Source organism: Stegodyphus dumicola, chromosome 5 (assembly GCF_044657685.1).
Source record: "Stegodyphus dumicola isolate Sdum_Otavi_A_Nest chromosome 5, ASM4465768v1".
Taxonomy (NCBI): Eukaryota; Metazoa; Arthropoda; class Arachnida; order Araneae; family Eresidae; genus Stegodyphus; species Stegodyphus dumicola.
Genome location: NC_140772.1, coordinates 75603131 through 75624171, shown reverse-complemented (window position 1 = coordinate 75624171; position 21041 = coordinate 75603131). Strand labels below are relative to the sequence as shown.

Below are 21041 nucleotides of genomic sequence, written 5' to 3'. Positions count from 1 at the left end.
CTTATTGGTTAAATATTACTAAGACCCCCTCTATACACTTCACCACAATTAAATCCTAAGCGTGCGTCAGTAGTAATAAAAGTGACGGACGGAAAGGTCAGATTTTGGAAGAAGTGATGATAGTGTTTTAAAAGTGCTTTATAATCGAATTTCATTAGATAAAATCTAGCAGCAAACTCGAAGAGAGAAAAAAAGGTTACGGTAAATACATCGCGATAGGTTTTTATACCAGATTTTTATCGTCAGATAAATATCGCTACCTAATATAGAAAAGTCGATTCTACTTGAATAAAATATTCACCCAATTCATCTTTCTGACTTTATGCCTTTTTTAAGTTTGTAAGAGAAGTGTGATTCTTCAAGATATTTCTCGTTTTGATAATGCTGGATATGTAAAAAGACAATATTCAACTGTCATTCAGGTTTAAGAGATACGAATTCTTCTTACATCCATGATGTCATCCTCGTCTACCGGACTGTTGTGATGCAACGGATGATGATTGTGATGATGATGATGATGATGTAGTTGTTGGTGACTGGGCACCTTGCATGGGCTAGGTGGGAAGTTTTGCGAAGAATCCGCAGGAGATGAAAGTGTCCTTCGAACTGGCTCTCGGGAATAGCGATACCCCCTAAAGGAGGACTGGGTGCGAAAAGACAGCTGAGAACGCACGGACGTTGAACTTGGGCGTCGCGAACCTAAAGAACAAAAACGACACTGATAGTTATATTAAAATTGGGCTTGAATTTAATTATTATTTTGTAGTTATCAGTATCTTTGAGAAACAGGAAGAATTTCAATGGTTATTTGATTCCATATCGTAATTTAATCAACTCCTAAACACTGAAGTCAGAATAGTGTTCTATTTCCATCATAGCAAAGTCTCAAACATCAGTAACATAAATCACATGCAAATTGATTTTTTTATTGAATTACTAATTAACATTAATTAATATTAATCTAATTTTATTTTATTTGATAAATTTATTCGATACTTACCAAACTAGAAAATGATTGTAGCACAAAAACATGTATTATGGGTTTAAATAGCAGTGCGTTAAATTAGAAGTTTTTAATACCTCATTACCGAGGTAAATTTAATTATTAAATTAATACTCTTCTACTTCATTATGTAGCAGTTTACATATATGCATCATAATAAAAAAGTTAATCTGAGTATTCTTGACTTTTATTCAAAATATGTGTAATGTAGATTAAATTTTTCAGACGAAAATTTTACTTAATATGTAGGAAAATGAAGTATTCAGAAATAATTGATCAATTAACAAAGAAATAAGAATGTTGAATTGTTGAATTAAAAGAAAAAAAAAAGAAATCAACAGTGAGATTTCTATGGTTCACATTTAAGTATTTTATATAAGAAAGAAACTAGACGTTAAGTTTACCTAAACTAGAAGGAGGAGCAAGCATGCTATAACTTGCCCTCCTTGAGACAGGAAGGTAATCCGTGCTGCCTCCGCTACTTCTGGATGGCCGCCTGGAGTCCAGGACATGGCTACCAGTGAACGCAGACATCATAGTGGGAGGGGAGCCAGCACTCGCCATGCGATCTGCCGGACGGTTGAACCGAGCCCTGTAAGTTATAATGAACGTTGTTAAGATAAAAAGGAAAAATAGGGAAAATGCAGAAGTTTTGGTAAATTGCATGGAAACAAAATTTTATATAACCAGGATAAGCGAAACGACAAGTGTGTGCAAATGTTCTATGTATTCTGTTGGTGCAAATTTTCATCACATAGATCATTCCGCATCTTCTGTTATAGATGGCGCTGAATCATTGGAATCTTTTACAAATGAAGTATAAGGAATAGAGCAAATAAAGGCAATGAGGTTATCAGAATATCTCATACATGTAACCGTTTAAAACGGCAAACCATAAATCGGCTTGCCATAGGTTTTCTTAGCATCTATCACGTGTAGGGGAAAACTCAGTCACTATTAAATTTAGAAATTCAGGGATGAAATCAGATAATGTACAAATCAGTAACGCTCTAGATATATATGAGAGGCTTCTGAAAAAGTTATGGATATACTCCTAGGATAATTGCGAAGTTATGTCATTGAGCTCCTCATCGTGTCCTGCGAAACAACAAGGAAATCGGTCTCTGTACTTTTCGCTTTTTTGCAGCTGTAAATTATTTTTGGACTACAGTGGGAGATGAGAAATGGATATTGCATCATAATGTTGATCATTGAAGGAGTAAATGCTTAATTTCAGTACTGCGTCATCAATTTCAGCTGAAGGACTCCACCTCCAATACATTTTAAGTGTATAGGAAGTGTCAAGATAACAATTTACAGGGATATAACAAAGCTATAAATGCTGATTTCAAACGCCAGCAGTTGAGAGTAAGAGAATAACTGATATCTAAACGGCAATCACTCGGAAGCCGCAAAGATCAGCTTAATAACCCCAATCCATATGCAGTTTAGAACTCAGAAAATAACTACAGGAGTTCGGAAGGAAAGCATTAGCTTATTAAGAGCAATTCCCTGACAGTGTCTTTGCAATTTACCGACTCATTCGATCATTGCAGAACATCTTCCCTTCCAAAATTTTCGAACCTGAAACGAGATGTGAAAATAGCATCAGATCTCTTTATCGCTAAAATAGAGCAACTTATTGGCATGGAATAAATCTAGTACCAGATAGATGGCTAGAGGCGACAGATAACGACAACAATTACATGAAATCTTAGATACTTTACTTTTTTATGATTTTACGCTTTGTCGTATAGAAAGAGGTTAGAATTTCTGCACACACCTAACTGTTGGTCTAGGAAATGAAGTACATTTAAAGATGTAACAGTTTGCAAGTCCTCTATGCTCACGTTATGCGTCTATATTCGGTTTTTATTAAAATACTTTAATCTGGATATTCTTAATTTTAATTCAGAATGCTCGGTTTTATCCATTTGAGTGATTTATTCCTAGATTTAAACATTTATTCAAAGAATTTAATATAATACATTGTAATAAACTTAAAATACATTAATGAAACTAAACCTTAAGTTCATAAATTTCTCCGTTATTGCGCACAATTCATATCATTTCCTTATGAAATTAATCCGTTATTAAAGTACTAGAGCATAAATCATGAATTAATTTTTATTATTTACTTTTTAACAAGCAGAGCAATGAATTACCAGAAATTAAAATCATGCTTCATTAAAAATCGTAAAAACAACCTTACGATTTTTATTGTCACATTAGCGTGTTTCTCTTCTAGTCATGCTTCATTACTTTTGAGGAGAAATGACTGATCATTGTTTAAAACACAAACAAACATTTATTTCAAAATATTTTTAATCCCATATTAATGATATTATAAAAATAAACACAATAAATCAAATTTCAAAAAACTTCAGTGAGATAAATATTGAAAATTTACTCGAAAGGGACATTATAACTATATCTTACTTGCTAAATAACCTGAGCACAAGGCACAGCAGGGCAGTAAAGATAACCATGCCTGCCACCGCAATCACCGTGGTCATCAAATAATTGTTTTCTAGGAAGGTCACCGTCCCAGCTGCAAAATTCAATCAGTAGGGCAGTTACGTATCTGGTTCCAACGATACACAATTTAAAACATTGTTTTATAACTATTAGCAAAAGTAAACATTTTAAACATGATTTGTGAAAAAACATACATGCACATACGCTAACTGAGAAAAAAATCCAGGAGTCCATCTTCCTAATATGAAATGGAAATAAGGACTTCAAATATATAACAAACAACCTTACAGTACAACTACGAAAAAATGATGCGCAGTGTCTAGTCGTCGAAGCAGCCGTAATAATGTGCTGCGGAACTAGACGACAGGGGATGTGATGCTGCATTGCAAAATCATCCATGCAAATACCGAAAAGACACGTTCCACTGTAACGTATATGACAATGCAACTCTGTAATATGAAACTTTTCTTAGACTTCCTACTTCATCGAATTCCTCCTCCGAAGACACTTGAAAGAGGAGGTCTTCAGAAGATAATTTCCAAGCTACAGATGAGCACGTGAATATGGCCTGGAATAACGTTACAGCAAAGTTCAGAAAACGTTAAGAAATATGCTGATTTAGCGTTCCGGAGACTTTTCTATTGATAAGACTCTGATTACTGGCAATTGTTATTAGCAATCAGAAAATGTTCTTGGTTATCAGAAACGTGGTTATTTTGATTTTTATTAGAGATAAAGACTTTTGATAAACTGCGAATTTATATGAAATAGAACAGACGCTGTACAAGTGTTTCTGGAGTATCATTCAGGAAACGGTAAGTGTTTTCATTGAAATAACTTTATATAGTCCTCAAATTCCGATATTCATAAACTGTTCCTATGATGTACTTCGAATAGATTGTATAATAATTATTTCAGTTCTTATATTTTTGACATTCAAATCCTTTAGACCAGAGGTTCTCAACCTTTTGCAAACAAAAAATATTAAATTAAAAATTGGTTAACATTTTAATTATCAAAATTTAAGTTACAATACTTTAATTCTAAAATATAGTGTGAAATTTGGGCCTGTTTAAGAAAGATCAGTTTCTTAATATCCGGTCTTATTTCACTTAACTTTAACCGTAAATTAGGATCCAATTTAAATTTTGTTCTGTATTTGTTTTTCAAATAAAACGTGGAAGAAAATACTTGTTAACGCAAATAGGTTGTTCAAAAAGGTAATAAAAATGTAATAACTTTATTTGAAACGCCTTTAATTTTTTTTTTTTTTGGGCTCAGCCAAAAGTTAATAAGTGAGTTATTTTTGAAATCTTCAGCTAGAGTTCGATCAAAGGAAATTTCTATCAACTGTTCTTTTTCTTCACAGGGTTTTTGAATTTAATAATAGAAAATACTTCGTTTTTTTTGCGTACCACCTATTTTTCTCTTGCGGACCACCGGTTTAGAATCGCTGCTTTGGACTATAATTTTGATATCACTGAAAGCTACCCTGCCAGGTAATGAACAAAAACGTCTTACGAATATTTTCTAGTAACAAACAGCAGTCCTAACAAAGAAGACTGAGCATTTTGATGTGGTTCAATTTATGATAGAGTAATACAAAACATCAGACCTCCAAGCCTTTAATAAGGAGTTTTAAAAGAATAAATAAGGATATTCAAACCTCCACAATAATTTTCATGAGAAGTTACAAAGGCAAAGCTGAAGTTTTTATTTTCCGAAAAGGTGCTGAATAGACTGAATTTCGTAGAGACAAGAGAGCGAGAAAGAAAGAGATTTATAAGCTGGATATTTGATCCTTACGTTTACATTATTATTTAACAAGACTCTCTGCGACTGAAGTATATCAAATTTTCTTGTTCTTTTTGTCCAAAAGTGGAAACTACTTAAGTTTTCCATCTTACATTTCTACCAGAATAAATGTTTTTACAATATTACAATAAAGTTATGTTTATTTTACAATTACTATTTTTTTTTCTAAAACGATTCTTAGTGTCCCGAACAGAGGTATAGTATAAACATAATTTCACTTTTGTATAAAGAAAAAAAAAAGAGAATTGCGAATTTTCATAATACTATTATACACTGGAGTTGTCCAGTAGTTATTTTTAACAATAATTTTAATAATTAATTTTTAATAGTAATTTTAATTTATTAATATTTTTGACAGTAATTTTAGCCGTCGGAGAATTAAGAGCTGTAACCTCAAAATTGTCTAAGTTATAGGCAGGGGCGTAGCGTAAGGGGGAAAGGGAGCGTCCCGGACAACACTATACTAAGGGCAGCAAAATCCCTATCGTTGAATTAGTATTAATAATGTTATGGGAGATCCAACTCAGCAAAAACAGTGAAGTTAAAACTTTCGCAGCAATACTTTGCGCAGTAGCATCATTTTAAGTAAATTTAAAGCTGATGGTCTTAATATAAGGGACTGTAGAGATGAAGTGCATGATAATGCTGCAGTCCTGTCTGGAGAGCATGCAGGAGGGCAACAAAAGCTCAAAGACACAAAGCCCAATACAGAATTTGTACCTTACTTAAACCATTAGTTAAACCTGGATTGTTTACCTTTTCTATGTCCATACACTGTTGGGACATTCTACCTGTTGTTACACGGAAAACATTAAAATGGATTCAGGATACACATTGGAGTGCAATAGCTGAAGCAGTAGATAGAACATTTAACCATTTAATAATTTGGGTGAAAACCTTAATATTTTAATTGAACTTTCCAGACTAATAACAAAGGAGCAAGTTTTGGGCAAATGAAGTAAAACGCATGCTTGTCCTACTAAAAGCAGTTGAGAAGAAAGTTGTTAGAAACAACTCATTACGGAATTTGGTGAACAAATTTGCTTTTCTTGGTCCAGCCAAACTACTGGACATTGACGACTACGACTACAATTTAGAGCACGTATCTCATGAGATGTCAGGCAACAGTTCAAACCAGAGCGTGTGTTGCCAAGGGCTTTGATTGCTGTCACTGGAAAAAGTACTGTTACGAAATGTCTAGCCGCGATAAGATGGGTCAAGCGATAAAATAGCCTTCCCTACAAGGCGGTTTTAAGGTTGCCATAAAATGGCAAGAAAAGGCAGAGCTGCGCCAGATTTGGAGAGAAATCGCCCAGTTGGCGACAAAATTGGCGATATGCCACAGACGGATAGAAAACTTTCTAGAACGAATTATTACCAGTTTGGATCAGAATGTCCTCGAAGGCAGCCTAAAAGTTATATTAACCTTGCCTGCACGCTGAGTAGCAGTCAGTCGGTCAGTGCCTCGTCTAGCGAGTCTATCGTGTGTCTCGTAGTCTATCGAGGTGATCGTCAGTCTAGTGTCGAGGCGTCTCGTCGTGTATCGCGAGAGTGTGCATCGTTGATGCTATCGAGTATATCGTAATGAGTAGTGTATATATGCCGGAGCTGGCGCAGAACCATTTACCCTCCCATAAAAATCCCACCCACTTTTAGAAATGTAATGGCTCTGTTTCACCCATATAATTTTTTTAAAACAATGGCTCTCAAAGCCCCCATTAAAACCGCACCCACTTTTAGAAAACAATGGCTCTCCAACCCTCCATTAAAATCGAACCCACTTTTAGAAAACAATGGCTCTCCAACCCTCCATTAAAATCGAACCCACTTTTAGAAAACAATGGCTCTCAAATCACCCATAAAAAAACTGAACCCACTTTTAGAAAACGCCGCTTTTACAAACGCCACTTTTCCTCTTCATCGCATGCTTCTTTTGCAAGGGGGCATTCGTCCCCCACATAATCCACTGGCATTCGTCCTCTGCAGTCTTCACGTATGTTTCATATTTATCGGGGACGATCACTGTCATCATATCTGCCTTCACTGTCTGGCAGAGGACACGCACTACAACAACATGTAAAACCGAAACATAAAACAACTCTGGCTCAAATAATAGAGCAAAAGTTGGACACTGAATTGATGTCCAACTTTTGCTCTGAACCTCTATCTTACCACGATGGTAAACAGGTGATGATCTATGAGCCCGGCCTTTACTCTTTGGCTATGCACAGTAGATTACCCCCATCAGTGCACCATTATGTATGGCTTCTAGAGCGTCAAAGGAGAGACAATGGGTAATTGATTAATAATACCTAGTGAATAATAAAAGCATTTAAAGAGATGGATTCTATATGTAAAGATGGAATTGTTACAAGAATTAAACACATTTAGTTCTCTCAATGAGTTCAAGAAAATGAGCGAACTTAATATCAATGAAAAGTATCCGGTTACAGAAATTAGAGAAATAAACACAAAGTATGGTAAAAAAATAATAGTCCATTTACCTGAGTGTGTTGTATCTTTACCGAAGCGATGTGATAACAAAGCATCTGATTATTTAAAGCTCAATGGCATTAAACCTCTTTATTTTGTTTATTTAGGAAGTAAAGATGTCGGGAAAGCCCAACCTGGAAACATGTTTAAATTTGAGCAATAACTTTTTTTTAATGGTTTTAGAGTCATTAAAAAATAAAGTAGGCTTAGTTACACAAAAGAAATCTGGTCATTTTTGATAGAGTGTCATAACCCATATTCTGTACCTTACTATTCTTTTCTTCGTGTAGTATTTGATACATTTGAATAATATATTTTAAAATTAGCGAATGAATTTCAGGATAATTATTATTCATATCTGTTTCTTCTTCAACAGCAGTCAGTAAATGCTGACACATTCTAGCAAGGCCGCACATTCTGCTGTTATTACCTGAGCTATATAAAGCTCTAATATCACCGAATAAGTCATAAATATTTGCCATCTTTACATATAGAATGCATCTCTTTAAATGCTTTTAATATTCACTAGGTTTCATCAGACCCCTCGAAATTTTACGAAACCTTCGTTTGAAATGACTCTGAGATCAGTATATTCATAAGCTGTAGTAATTAACTATGATGACACTCACCAACGATACCAAGGACTCGCTCGCCGAGGTACCGAGAACAAAGCCAGGAAGGCCCCGCAAGCATGACCGAAGGACCCCGCGGACACTCTCCCCCATTGGACTAAACTTTGAGCGAACAGCCATTACAACACACACATACACAGTAAATATAGACGGCCTTACCATCATGATAAGATAAGCTATCATACTTTTTCCCAATGTAGAGTTTGGAGGGCGCAGCGCCCTCCAACTTTTTCTCAGTCGCCTGGAGTTGTGGTCTGACTGGACTCACAGGCCACCTCTCGCACAACATATATAGGACATACATATATACAACATATATAGGACAACATAGAGGACATACATATATACAACATATATAGGACAACATAGAGGACATACACTGTAAGACTCTGACGCTTTAGCGTCGGGGATCCCACTTATGAATAACGGTGAATGCTACTCTATTGGTTCAACGGCGAGAGTAAGCTGGAATAACGGTGAATGCTACTCTATTGGTTCAACGGCGAGAGTAAGCTGACATGTCTTTTTGGCTAGGTTAAGACCATCAATCCGGATTGAATGACATCAATCCGGGAGAGGTCGGGGTTTGAACTTGGGACTTTGATGTTAGTAGTCCTGCGCGCTAACCGTTCAGCCAGGGTACCCGTATTCAATAATTGCTAACTGTCTTATAAATGTAACATATCAAACATGTTTTGTGAGGTGCTGCCATCTGTTGTCACTTTCTAATACTACGCATTTAGACGCAGTCAAGGTCGTGACGTATACGGTAGAATAAAAAAAAAGCACTTATCATTTCCTCAAGCTAGGAACACGTTTCACTCCAAGGTCATTTCATCAGCGTTCGCTTCGATTTTTTTTTTCCCCACGCGGGACGTTGAAAACGGAAACACGATCATAACAAATTGCGGGTAGTTATTTTATTTTTAATGCTACACAGCATTAAAAAATTACTAGGTTTAAGGTTCATTTTCGCTGCTATATCTATATAAATTTCTGTTGCATATGTTAGTTAGAAGGATGCAAATTAGTTTTTTATAGTGCATCTCGTAAAAGGCATTCGATAGTAAATGGTGTTTATAAGTCATCAGATGACAAAAGTCTATCTTATCCTGGTGTTCTAAGATAAACTCTTCGCTAAAGGTTTGATATCTGACAATTCGTTCCCATTCCAGCTGTTCTGCGAATTCCCTCATGAAATCTTCAGTGAGTGTTTGTTGGGAAGAGATAAGAACCATATCGATATAGTCTTTGTGCTTCCGCATGAAGTCTATGCTCAGTACTTGGTAGTGGGAAACTGTTATCCAATGCACTTTTGTTATATGTTTATCGAGGAAAGGTTCTGTCATCTTTTGGTACCTGCAAGCTTGTTCCCAGTCTAAACTATAGGCATATTTGTCCATGAAGGGTTCCGACAATTTCTGGTATTTGGAGATTTCATACCATTCAACTAAACCTTCATGTTTTTCTATAAATGGTTCTGATAACGTCTGATACTGACAAATGACCTTCCAGTTCACCTGATTTGAGAATTCTTCGATGAACTCCTCCGAAAGAGTCGAGTATCGACTCACGAGCGACCAACTTATATTCTGTTGTAATGCCCTGATTTGTCCTTCCAACAAACCGGTCTTCGAAATATCGTTCCAATTTACGTCAGCCATTTATTATAAACACAAAAGAATTTCTACTTTCAAGTATACATAAGTTTTTAGGTCCTTAGTCTTAACGAATACTTGTATCTCTTTATCTTTCTTAATATAGTTTATAAATGATACCTGTTCGGTGTTATAATTGAACTCCCGCAGCATCTTATTACCGTTAAAAATTTGAGCTTCAACCACACTTTCAAGATAAGTACCATTATTATCTATGAGTGCGAAGAAGGTTATTTTAGCCTTTACACTTTCATTCAATGTCATGAGTGCTCCATTCAGTAAATTATTACTGAACGAAGTAAATGTCACCTTCTGAAATTTTGAGCTGCTGTACCCGCTTTCAGGAGGATCTGCGCATACATAAACACTTTGAGTATATTCCTGTAATTTTTCTTCAGTATGCTTGAATCCTATTTCCAAGCTTTTAAGCTTCTTCGAAGTCTCTGACGAATAATTTTTAAAGCTGTTTACCATAGCATCATTACTTCTCCTAGCTTCCAGCTTTAATTCCTCTATTCTGTTGGTCATAACATCATAAAGTGTCCTAATTTCCAGCTTTAAATCCTCCAATTCTCCGGAAACGAAGGACTTCGTGGTGACATCGTTGGCGTCTACTGGATCTTTACAGTTTTTCAGCACCTTGTATTCCATATCATAATTCCCATCGTTTGTGAGTTTAAACCCTATTCCAGGTGGACCGCGAAGACCCACCGCTTTTCTGGGATAGTATATTCCAAAAGGATACCAAGCCATCTTTATTATTATATAAATAAGTTTTTAATAGATTACAATCTATTAAAATCTAAAAATAATCTCTAAATATTACATCCTTAAAGTATTCAACACTATGATCTTCTTTTCTGCCATATTGAGTTTGCATCTCTTTCTCTCATTCAAAACAAAGTAAAATACATACTTATCATCAGGGCTGCTCTTCAGTCTCCAGTGAAATTCAATCATCAGGTTGCTAACATTTACGTACGGCTCGTGAAAAGATAAGTTGAAGCATATGATTGGATAGAGACTTCTAAAGGTTTCATAGTTGATCAGACATCCGGCTTCGGAAGTGATATTGTTAAGCCCTGCATCTAAGAGAGCGGCGTAGAGTCTCGAATAATCTTTTTTCTCAAAGTCCATAGTATAATTGATGTTTGGCACCCTCACGTTATTGACCATAAGCCAGCAATCAATCATGTTTAAGTTATCGAACAGCATGTTGTTTTGAGAAAAGTTTTCGTTTCTTTTATCATATTGGGGCACAACGTAAAGGCTCATCACTTCATCAGTAGTGGCGGGTATGTTGCATGATCCGCTGCTATTTTCTAAAATGTTGGACTTGACTACTCTAGGTTGCCTCCAGTTAATGTCGATGGATTGGTCCGACAGAATCAGTTTTGTAAACTGACCATCAACAGAAGAATTGAATTTAACATAAGGTAGCCAAAGCGAAAGTTTCTTGACTTGTACTTTATATTTAGGATTAGGTACATTTGTATACAACATGTTCCTATGACTGTTTCTTTGAAACTGAAATTTTACATCAAAGCCTGTAATGACTTTTTCATAATCATTGAGGAAGCCGAAAATGTATTTGAGCGGTATAAATATGTGCACAGACTGACTATCTCGGGTATACATCCATCTTTTGGTAAAACCTTCGTTATGGTCATCATTCACTCTTAAGTTAGTGAAAAAATTTGTCATTGTTGTAGCGTCCGTAAGGGCACCGTTAAACTTCAACGATCCTCTCTCGGTAGAATCGGAGGTATCTATATAGTAAAACATATTGGTCGCTTCCGAAGTTGCATAATCAGGTGTGAAGTTAATTAAACCCATAACCTGTAACATCAAGGATGTGTCATGCACATCTGAATCTATCTCATAGGCACCGATGGTCATGATACTTCTCCTGAGTAAACCTCCACCATTCACCAATGTCACGTTCTCTTCCCCTACAGAATCTCCATTTGCTTTTAGGACTCTGAGTTCTTGGTGAATATATCCTTTGGAGTAGAGAATTTTAGCGTTTGTATCGAGTATGTGAAAGTTATACGTGGCATCTTCACTCGTATCTTGAGTGTTGTGCGTTTCTTTGATTTCTCTATACTCAAAACTTTCTATATCTCTGATGACGTCTTCTGACGTTTGTTTCAACTCCCAAATATTGTTCATCTTTATTATATGCAGTAAAATTATTTTCGCTTCATATTCTTTCCAAGGATAGCTTCTAATTTAGCTTCGTTCACTACTTTTAAACCTGTGCCTCTTTTAATCGTTTTATTAAGGATTGACTCCAATTTACTATTCACTGCTTGCTGCACCTCTTGTTCAACCTCTTTCTTAGCTAGGTTCAAAAGCTTTCTCCCAAAGAAACCTCGCCCTTGTATCCTCTTGCTTGCTCCGTAAAGTCTATGTCTGTTCATTTATTGTAAGTACAAAAATTTTCTTCACTCCACCAGCAACCTGTAAAGTACCCTTTGATTATTGAGCTCAATAGGTTCACCATCCTGATTGGTCAGACGCATCCTGATCCTATATATGTGGTTACTCTTTGTCTTAAAAAAGATAGGTCTGTCAAAATCTTTAGAGAGCAAACTGCCTGGCTCTTGAGCCGGTGTGAAAGAATGGATAACTTCTGATGCAAATTGGTTCAAATAAGCTCCCTCTATTATATCACAATGGATATGAATATCATCGATGCTTCGAGAAATATTAGCCACATACTTGGCTTCTTGTTTCACTTCTTCGTAAATCTTTGGTTCAAATCCTAAAATCTCATGAAGCTTACTCTTTGATAAATCAAGCTTGTAGTGTTCTTTCAGTTTTATCACAAATCTCTGTCGAGCGAATATCACGCCAAACTGTATGGGAGGACTTTCGTCCTTGAAGTACTGCATCATGTAATCGTTTAGCTCCCCCAGAGTATAATTTCCATCCGGAATAGTTAGATCATACCAAAGGCTTCCATCATAGAATGAAAGCATGTTGTTCTCATAGGCCTTGCAAATGTTGTACCATGAAACCCATAAGGAAAATGATTGCAAAGCAACCCTCTTGATTCTCAGAGGCGTAGCGTATTCGACAGTAAAGTCTTCTGACTTCGGGTAGTCTTTTGAGTTTAATATAAGCAGAGTCATTTTATTATAAGCATTTTATTTTTTTTTATTTTAATGGGCTTTTACCTATTAAAATAACACACATGTTTCATTAAAGTAGCACTTTCTTCTCATTATGATCACTTGGTTCTTGAGTTAGGGAGTATAAGATGTCCCAAGGAGGGTGTCCTCTATTTCTCTTTTTTATGTATGTCATACTGAAGTAGCCACAACGCTCATATGTGGGTTTCTGCAGGAAGCTTGAATTGTACCGAACTTCTTTGTTTGATGTTCTCAGGTAATGAAATATGTTTGCCGGGATAGTGTCATCCTTTAAAGTAGTACCTTTATATTTGTAGTCTCCGAATGAATCAAAATATTCTACAAAATTATTTTTTGGATCGTTGTAGTAAGCCACCCAATGTGTTCCAGGCCCTGTCGACAAGTCTAAATTAATAATTCCACTTTCAAACTTTCTCATCTTTTTGGGTAGCAAGTCTGATGTGAAGACGCCACGAAATCCTCTCTCACCATTCATGCATTCCTCAATCATTTTGTTCGAGATTCCCAGTTTTGTAGAACGCCTTTCCCCTTTTTTTTCTTTCCCCCGCAACCGGATCCGCTTACTTTATCCATAATCTTTTTGGCTCCCCATCCAGCTGCCCCCGAAAGAGCACCGGTAGCTAAAGTAGTAAGAATGGGAAGAAGAAAAGGCAAGAATCCACCATTTGTCTCCAGTTGTGTTTTGCTGATCTTTATGCGTTTGCCCTTCTTTAGTTGCTCGATCTGTGTTTGTGTAAGATATAGATCATGATTTGGCGCCTTGGAGGTATTGATCTGTAGAGTGACCTCCTCTTTTTTCTTGTGTGCAGTCTTTAACTTGTTGATCTGATGATCAGTCAGATGCACTTTTGTTTTAATGTAGTTACTCATTTATTATATGTAGAGAAAATTTTAGTTAGCTCAAAAACTTTGCGTAGTAGCTTTTTACAAAATCATTAGTTAACTCACCCTTTTTCAAAAGCGCATCCAACAGAGTAACGATTTTATTGTAGAGCGTTTTACTTTTATTCCCTCCACATCTTTTATCCGTCAGTCGCGAAAGCAGCTCCACCCTATCGATACCCTCGCCTGAATAATAATTTCCATCCCTGAGTGTTTTGAGTGCTTTTGTATAGTTCCTCATCATTTGAATTTTGTAGTCGAACTTGTCCAACTCTTTTCTTAAATAGTTTTTCCTATCTTCATTATCTTCTGCACTGTTCTTCCATTCTTTTTTCATAGGCCCTTTTCTAGTTCCGAATTCTTTATTTCTGTCGTTGGCGCGTTTTATGATTTCATTCAGCTCGCCCTCACTTTTGTTCACTAATTCCGATGGTAGTTCAAAACCCTCTTCCCGAATGAAAGACTCGTCGATATCCTTATTTAAGTTTAAATTATAAATCCTGCGCTCCAAATCTTTTATTCCATAATCCAATTCTGGAATTGTTGTGGACTCTAACGATGGAGAGGATATTTCCTGTATTGCATCCTGAACAGCTTTAAGGTGTTTGTTTCTAGATACTTCCTGCTTAGTCATCTCTTCTGTCACAGGCTTATGAAACTCTGTTAACATTTCTCGAACACCTAATTTTTCTTGAAGCTGCTGCTCGTTTTTTCTTCTAAGATCTTTTTGTAACTCACCCAATCTTTTTTGGGCTAGTATCTGCCCCTTTATCTTTTCAATACGTTCCTTTTCTAATTGATTCATCTTTATTACTTAGCAAATAAAGTTTTGCCTTAAAGTAAATGTTTTTGCCTTAAAGTAAATATTTTTTGCCTTAAAGCAAATATTTTCACCTTAAATAAAGATATGATTCGAATAAAGAATTACACGCAACCTGAAGAGTTTGCATATGCTGATCAGCATCCTTTGCTACCCAAACATCCCTTCAGACTTTTAATCACCGGACCTTCAGGGTGTGGTAAGACAAACTTGCTTCTTAACTTCATCTATGATTGGTTGAAGTTTGACAATCTCTACGTATGTGCTAAAGACATCTTTGAGCCCAAGTATTCATCTCTACAAGAAACATACACGCAGTTTAATGATATAGAGGAAGATGATATTCTTAGCCTTAAAAAGTTAAGAAGGTTGATAAAGAAAAAGTTTTAGAAATGTTTCACAAATTCAAGAAGGAAACATTATTCACGTCAGAGTTGGGCGATTTTATAACAGTAGATGAACTTGATCCTAACGTTAAGAATCTAGTTGTATTCGATGACTGCGTGACAGAAAAGAAGCAAAAAGTCATAGAGGACCTATTCATAAGAGGTAGGAAGAAAAATGCGTCCATCATCTATATATCTCAATCATATTACTCAACACCCATCAACATACGCAAGAACTGTAACTACTTTATCTTCTTTAGACTCCAACCAAGAGAGGTTAAACAAATCCTGAGGGAAATCGATGGTAGTCTCACCAGCGAGGAGTTCGATAGTATGTACAAAAAGTGTGTCACGAAACCTCATGATTTTTTCATGCTTGATTTAGTTAACCCTGAAATGAGGTATAGGAAATGTTTTTCTTCTTTAAATAAAACATGGAACAAAAATTAGAGTCATACTTGTACGCATACAGAAAAAGCTACAAATTCTACAGTGATGTTAGTCTGTCTCTGACAATTGCGAAGTTCTTGTTTGGTACTTCGAGTTTGACAGCTTTCGCTCTGCTTCCCTTAGCATCCTTGAGCATCGTGGCCAGTGTCATAGAGATTATTGATAAATCCTTGCATGTCGCAGAAAGGAAAGAAGAATACAAGTTTGCCTACAAGTTTTATAAGTCTTTACTAAATTGCTTGAGAGCAAAGACTATTTCGGAGGAGGAAGCTTTGATTAAAGAGCAAGAATTTATTAAGGACTTGAAGTACTTCCCCATGGAAAAATATTTGAAGGAGAAAGGCTTGAACGGGTACGGAAAATAATTTTACATTCTTAATAAATGAGTAAGCAAGATAGGAAAAAGAAGGGTGGAGATTTAGTCGGTTGGATGCAAGACAAGCTCAACCCACCAGAAATGCATCTTCCTGGGTATCAATACTGTGGACCTTTTACGAAGCTTTCTAAAAGATTGACTAGGGGGGATCCAGGAGTCAACAGAGTAGATAAAGCATGCAAGAAGCATGACATATCATACAGTCAAACAAAAGACACCAAACAGAGACATGTTGCAGATGAAGAGCTTTTAAAGGATTTAGCCGCCATTGAAAACCCAAACAGTGGTTTTTATCCACTCGGGGAAAAACAAGCAAGGGCTGTTATCCGACCTATCATAAAAGCAAAAAGAGTTTTTGGACTAGGTGCTATTGTGACATATTGCTTGGCCTGTAAAAAGAAGACAGGTACGCTAAAGGCTGAAAATTCGGTAACAAGCAACGGAAGGCCTATTATGAAAGGTATGTGTGAAGAGTGTGGATCAAAGAAAAGCTCTTTTTTAAAGTTGACGGGGTAGCTCAGAACACCCCTAGACTGAGAGACGTGTACTATGATCCTGAAACTGGATATTGCGGCATCAAGGAGCTTCAGAGGAAGACTCGTGTTCCCAGAAAGGACGTCGAAGAGTTCTTACACCAGCAAGATGTTTACACCAAACACAAACCACTTATCCGTAAATTTAATAGAAGGAGAACTTACGTATCACACATTGACGACCAATGGCAGGCAGACTTGTTATTCTTAAAGCCACTATCAAGTGCTAATGATGGCAACATCTACTTACTAACAGTGATAGACATTTTTAGCAAATATGGTTGGGCTATACCAGTTCGCAGAAAAACGGGAGAAGAAGTCACTATGGCGTTTAAAAAGATCTTTAAGGAAAGAATTCCTCAAAAAATTCAGACAGACAAGGGTACCGAGTTCATTAACAAAGAGACGCAGCGACTGTTTAAAGAGAATAATATTCACTGGTTTACTACTGAAAACGTCGAAATCAAGTGTTCCATAGTGGAACGGTTCAACAGAACTTTAAACGGCAAAATCAGAAAATATTTAGCAGCTAACAATACAAAAAGATACATAGATGCATTGGATCAATTAGTGAAGAATTACAACAACTCATACCACAGAAGTATCAGAATGACACCTGCTGAAGCCAGTCTAGAAGAAAACAGTGGTGAAGTCTACCACAATTTGTTTAAAGAAAAGGTCATACGTAAACCTAAATACCAGGTAGGAGATAAAGTAAGAATATCAATATATAAGTCTACCTTCAGAAGGGGTTATCAAGCAACTTTTACAGAAGAAATATTCGTCATTTCTGAAGTGTTAGAAACCGACCCAATCACTTATAGAGTTAAGGATTTAAATAATGATGAAGTTAAAGGCACTTTTTATGAAAATGAACTAGTAAAGTATGATAAGAAAGACGATGTGTATATGATCGAAAAAGTCATCAAAAAGAAAGGGAACAAGTATCTAGTAAAATGGTTAGGTTATCCTGAGACCAGCTGGATTGATAAGAAAGATTTAGTTTATTTTTAATAGCTGACAAAGGCTATTAAAAATTATCGTTCACTTATTGGGGAAAAACTCCAGTTTAATGTTTCGAAGATAGTTCTGCAGATTTCTTCATTCTGAATCAGCGTCTTCTTGAGTTTAGGTAACTTTAATGGAAGCCCCAAAATATGGATGTCGTAGCCTCTTTTCCGTAACATATGGTATAAGATATAGTCTTTGCTGATTAAGTTTTTACGGTCCGGATACAATTCAACGTATTTATTGATAAAAGATGAAAAATCAACCCCTAGCGCATCATCGAAAAGAAGATTATTCTTATCTAACCATTTAGAAAGGTTCTTCATTCTACTATCCTTCTTAGCTGTCTGCGCCTTTCCACGGTACAAATCTGCTATTTTGATAGGGGGTTTATTGGGGTCATACCTCAGCTCTTCACTACATGCCTGGCAAACGTACCAGCCAACATCATTTTGAATCACATATTTATGCCCACATTCTTGAGATTCAGTTCCTACAGATCCTTTGTCTGAAGAAACTTTCATATCTAGACCTAGCATTCTTATTACTTCGAACACTTCCTCTATATCCATGTTTATTTTAGCAAGTCTTCCTTTTAAATGCTTTTAAATTTGATTGTACCCCTTCAACATTTTAAGCATTTAAAGAAAAGGTTTCTAGTATATAGAAAGACAAAAATGAATCTAGAATCGAAAACCGTCCGACAGTTGAAAGACTACTGTCGGCAACATAATATTCGAGGATACTCGAACCTTAAAAAAGTGGAACTGATCACCCTCATTCAATATCATAACGGTCTTTCCACTTTTCCTTTCCACAATGACTTGTTCAGCATGCCAAAGAAGACCAGAGTGCGTAAGATCAGGTGTTGCGAAAAGTTAATCAAGGAATCAAGCATAAATAAACACGTGCAAACTAAAGCTCACCAAAACTATATGAAAAAGGGGGACTCTGGTTCGAAGGCGGAGAAACCAAAGAAGGCAGCCACCTCCCAGGTGGAACACAGAGATGATTTTGAATATATGCAGGCGCTGCATCACATGACCATCAGCCAACTCCGTGAATTTTGTCGAACGCATGGTATTGCGGGCTATTCCAAGCTAGGAAGGAAGGCGGACATCATAGCATACATAGAAAGCGTATTGTTTAACCGTCACTTCGCATTTGACTCCGACCTGTTTTCAGATTCACGAGAGAGAAGGCTATATACCCCCCATGAAGTTGAGACAGCCTATGAATCTCGTTTGAAGACGTATGATATCCAAAACGAACACAATCTGATGCTTCCCAAAGACTTTCTGAACGATGTTTCATCACAGGTCCGGGGTCTGATCGCTAAACATCTGAAAAGACTGCATGGTCTCAAGGTTAATTTCCAGTTCCTCTGCGACTATCAAAAAGGGGAAGACGGAATGAGGGAAGAAATGGAGATGAACTTTAAAACAACAAATGAAGTCATCTTAGAGTCAACTGATTTGGTAGCTTATTACAGATCGGTTATCCAAAAGTTATTGACAGAAATGGAGGAGTTTGTTGCAAGGGGTTCAGGCTGGACGCTTGCCAGAATTAAAAGCCTTGAGGTGAGGATCAATAAATACAACCCACTGAGAGGCTCATCCTACATTGATTTACCGAAAAGAATTAAAGCTAAAAAAGCCGTCATAAACGTACAAAATGAGGATAATAAGTGTTTCATGTGGGCAATACTCTCTGCACTGCACCCTATGGAAAAAGATGCCCAAAGAGTCACCAAATATAAACCGTATGAGAATGAGCTAAAGTTCGAAGGCATTGAGTTCCCAGTGCAGATGGAAGACAGAGTATTTAACAGGTTCGAGAAGTTGAATGACATATCGGTGAGCATATACTCATACGAAGGTAATGACATTTACCCATTGAGAATCACTAAAAATAAGGAAGACAAACACGTCAATTTGCTGTACACAAGGAATAAAGAAGGAAACAGTCATTACTGTTGGATAAAAGACATGTCGAAATTAATAAGTGCTCAATTAACTAAACATGAGAAAAGAGTATATCCCTGTGAAAGGTGCCTGTTATTTTATCACTCTGAGGAGGACCTTCAAGTTCATGAGACGGATTGTAGGAAGAACACGCCAGTAAAGATTGTAATGCCTAAGGAAGACGAATCTCTGAGGTTCAAAAACTACCAAAGGTCATTGCGAGTACCCTTTGTGATGTATGGAGACTTCGAGTGCTTGACAAACAAGATAAACAGCTGTCATCCCAATGAAGACGCATCCTTCTTGCATAAGTATCAAAAGCACGAGCCTATGAGCTTCACTGTCTACATCAAGTATAAACATGCAGACTACAAGGCACCAATCACGTACAGAGGACCCAATGCCACCAAACTGTTCTTTGATACAGTGAAGGCTGAGGCGCTAGCGATAAAGAACATTTATGATAAGAAGCAACCCATTAAAATGACCACCGAAGATGAAGAGCACTTCCAAAGGACCCATGTTTGCCATATCTGTGGCGGAGACATCAGGAAGAAACCCTCCCCCTATTCACCCAAGGATGAACCAGACTTCCGAAAGGTCAGAGATCATGACCATCTTCTTGATCCGGCGAAATGTGAATCGAACTACAGAGGGCCTGCTCACAACCTTTGCAGCCTAAAGTACCAAGAGCCTTCGTTCATTCCGGTGTTTATCCACAACCTCTCTGGCTACGACGCCCATCTCTTCATAAAGGAGCTCGGTGGGGAGAAAGGAGACATTGATGTCATTCCGAACAACGAGGAGAGGTACATTTCATTCAGCAAGGAGGTCGGGGCAAAGATGTTAGATGTAGGCGATGGGAAGAAAGTAAAGTTGCCTGGCATAAAGTTGAGGTTTGTCGACTCGTTCAAGTTCATGGCTGCTAGCCTAGACAGTCTTGCGAAGAACGTAAAGGAGTTCAGGGAGACAGCCAAGTACTTCCCCAAGGACAAGCTAGACCTCGTCACCCGAAAAGGCGTCTATCCATACGATTACATGGACTCGTGGGACAAATGCGAAGAGACCAAGCTGCCCCCACAAGAAGACTTTTACAACCAATTGAATGAGTCTCACATAAAGGATGAGGACTACGAGCACGCCAAAAGGGTATGGAGGGCCTTCAACATTAGGACATTGGGTGGATATTCCGATTTGTATGTGAAGACTGATGTACTCATCCTTGCCGACATCATGGAGCACTTTCGAGATGTCTGTCTAAAGACCTATAAGTTGGATCCTGCATGGTACTTCACCGCACCTGGACTCTCCTGGGATGCCATGCTCAAAACCACAGAGGTCGAGTTAGAGCTGTTGACAGACTATGACATGATACTCATGCTAGA

At 37.1% G+C, this 21041-nt stretch overlaps 2 protein-coding genes across 5 annotated transcripts in view; one reads left to right on the top strand and one right to left on the bottom strand.

The window, feature by feature from the left end:
* The window catches only part of LOC118186504 (uncharacterized), a 443057-nt gene that overhangs the window by 22645 nt on the left and 399371 nt on the right, over window positions 1–21041 (bottom strand). For all 3 annotated transcript variants that reach the window (XM_085816787.1, XM_085816788.1, XM_085816789.1), the window contains 3 exons: window positions 3443–3554; window positions 1408–1595; window positions 449–699 (listed from right to left, as the gene is read on the bottom strand). In XM_085816787.1, the coding sequence (XP_085672913.1) occupies window positions 449–699; window positions 1408–1595; window positions 3443–3554 (551 nt within the window). The remainder of the gene's footprint in view (window positions 1–448; window positions 700–1407; window positions 1596–3442; window positions 3555–21041) is intronic.
* The window catches only part of LOC118186503 (G protein-coupled receptor moody-like), a 59850-nt gene that overhangs the window by 11459 nt on the left and 27350 nt on the right, over window positions 1–21041 (top strand). The window contains exon 1 of one of the 2 annotated variants that reach the window (XM_035356607.2): window positions 4198–4296. The exons of the other annotated variant lie outside the window; for it this stretch is intronic. The gene's annotated coding sequence lies outside the window, so the exon portion shown is untranslated. Of the gene's footprint in view, window positions 1–4197; window positions 4297–21041 lie in introns of those variants that run through there. 2 annotated transcript variants of the gene reach the window in all.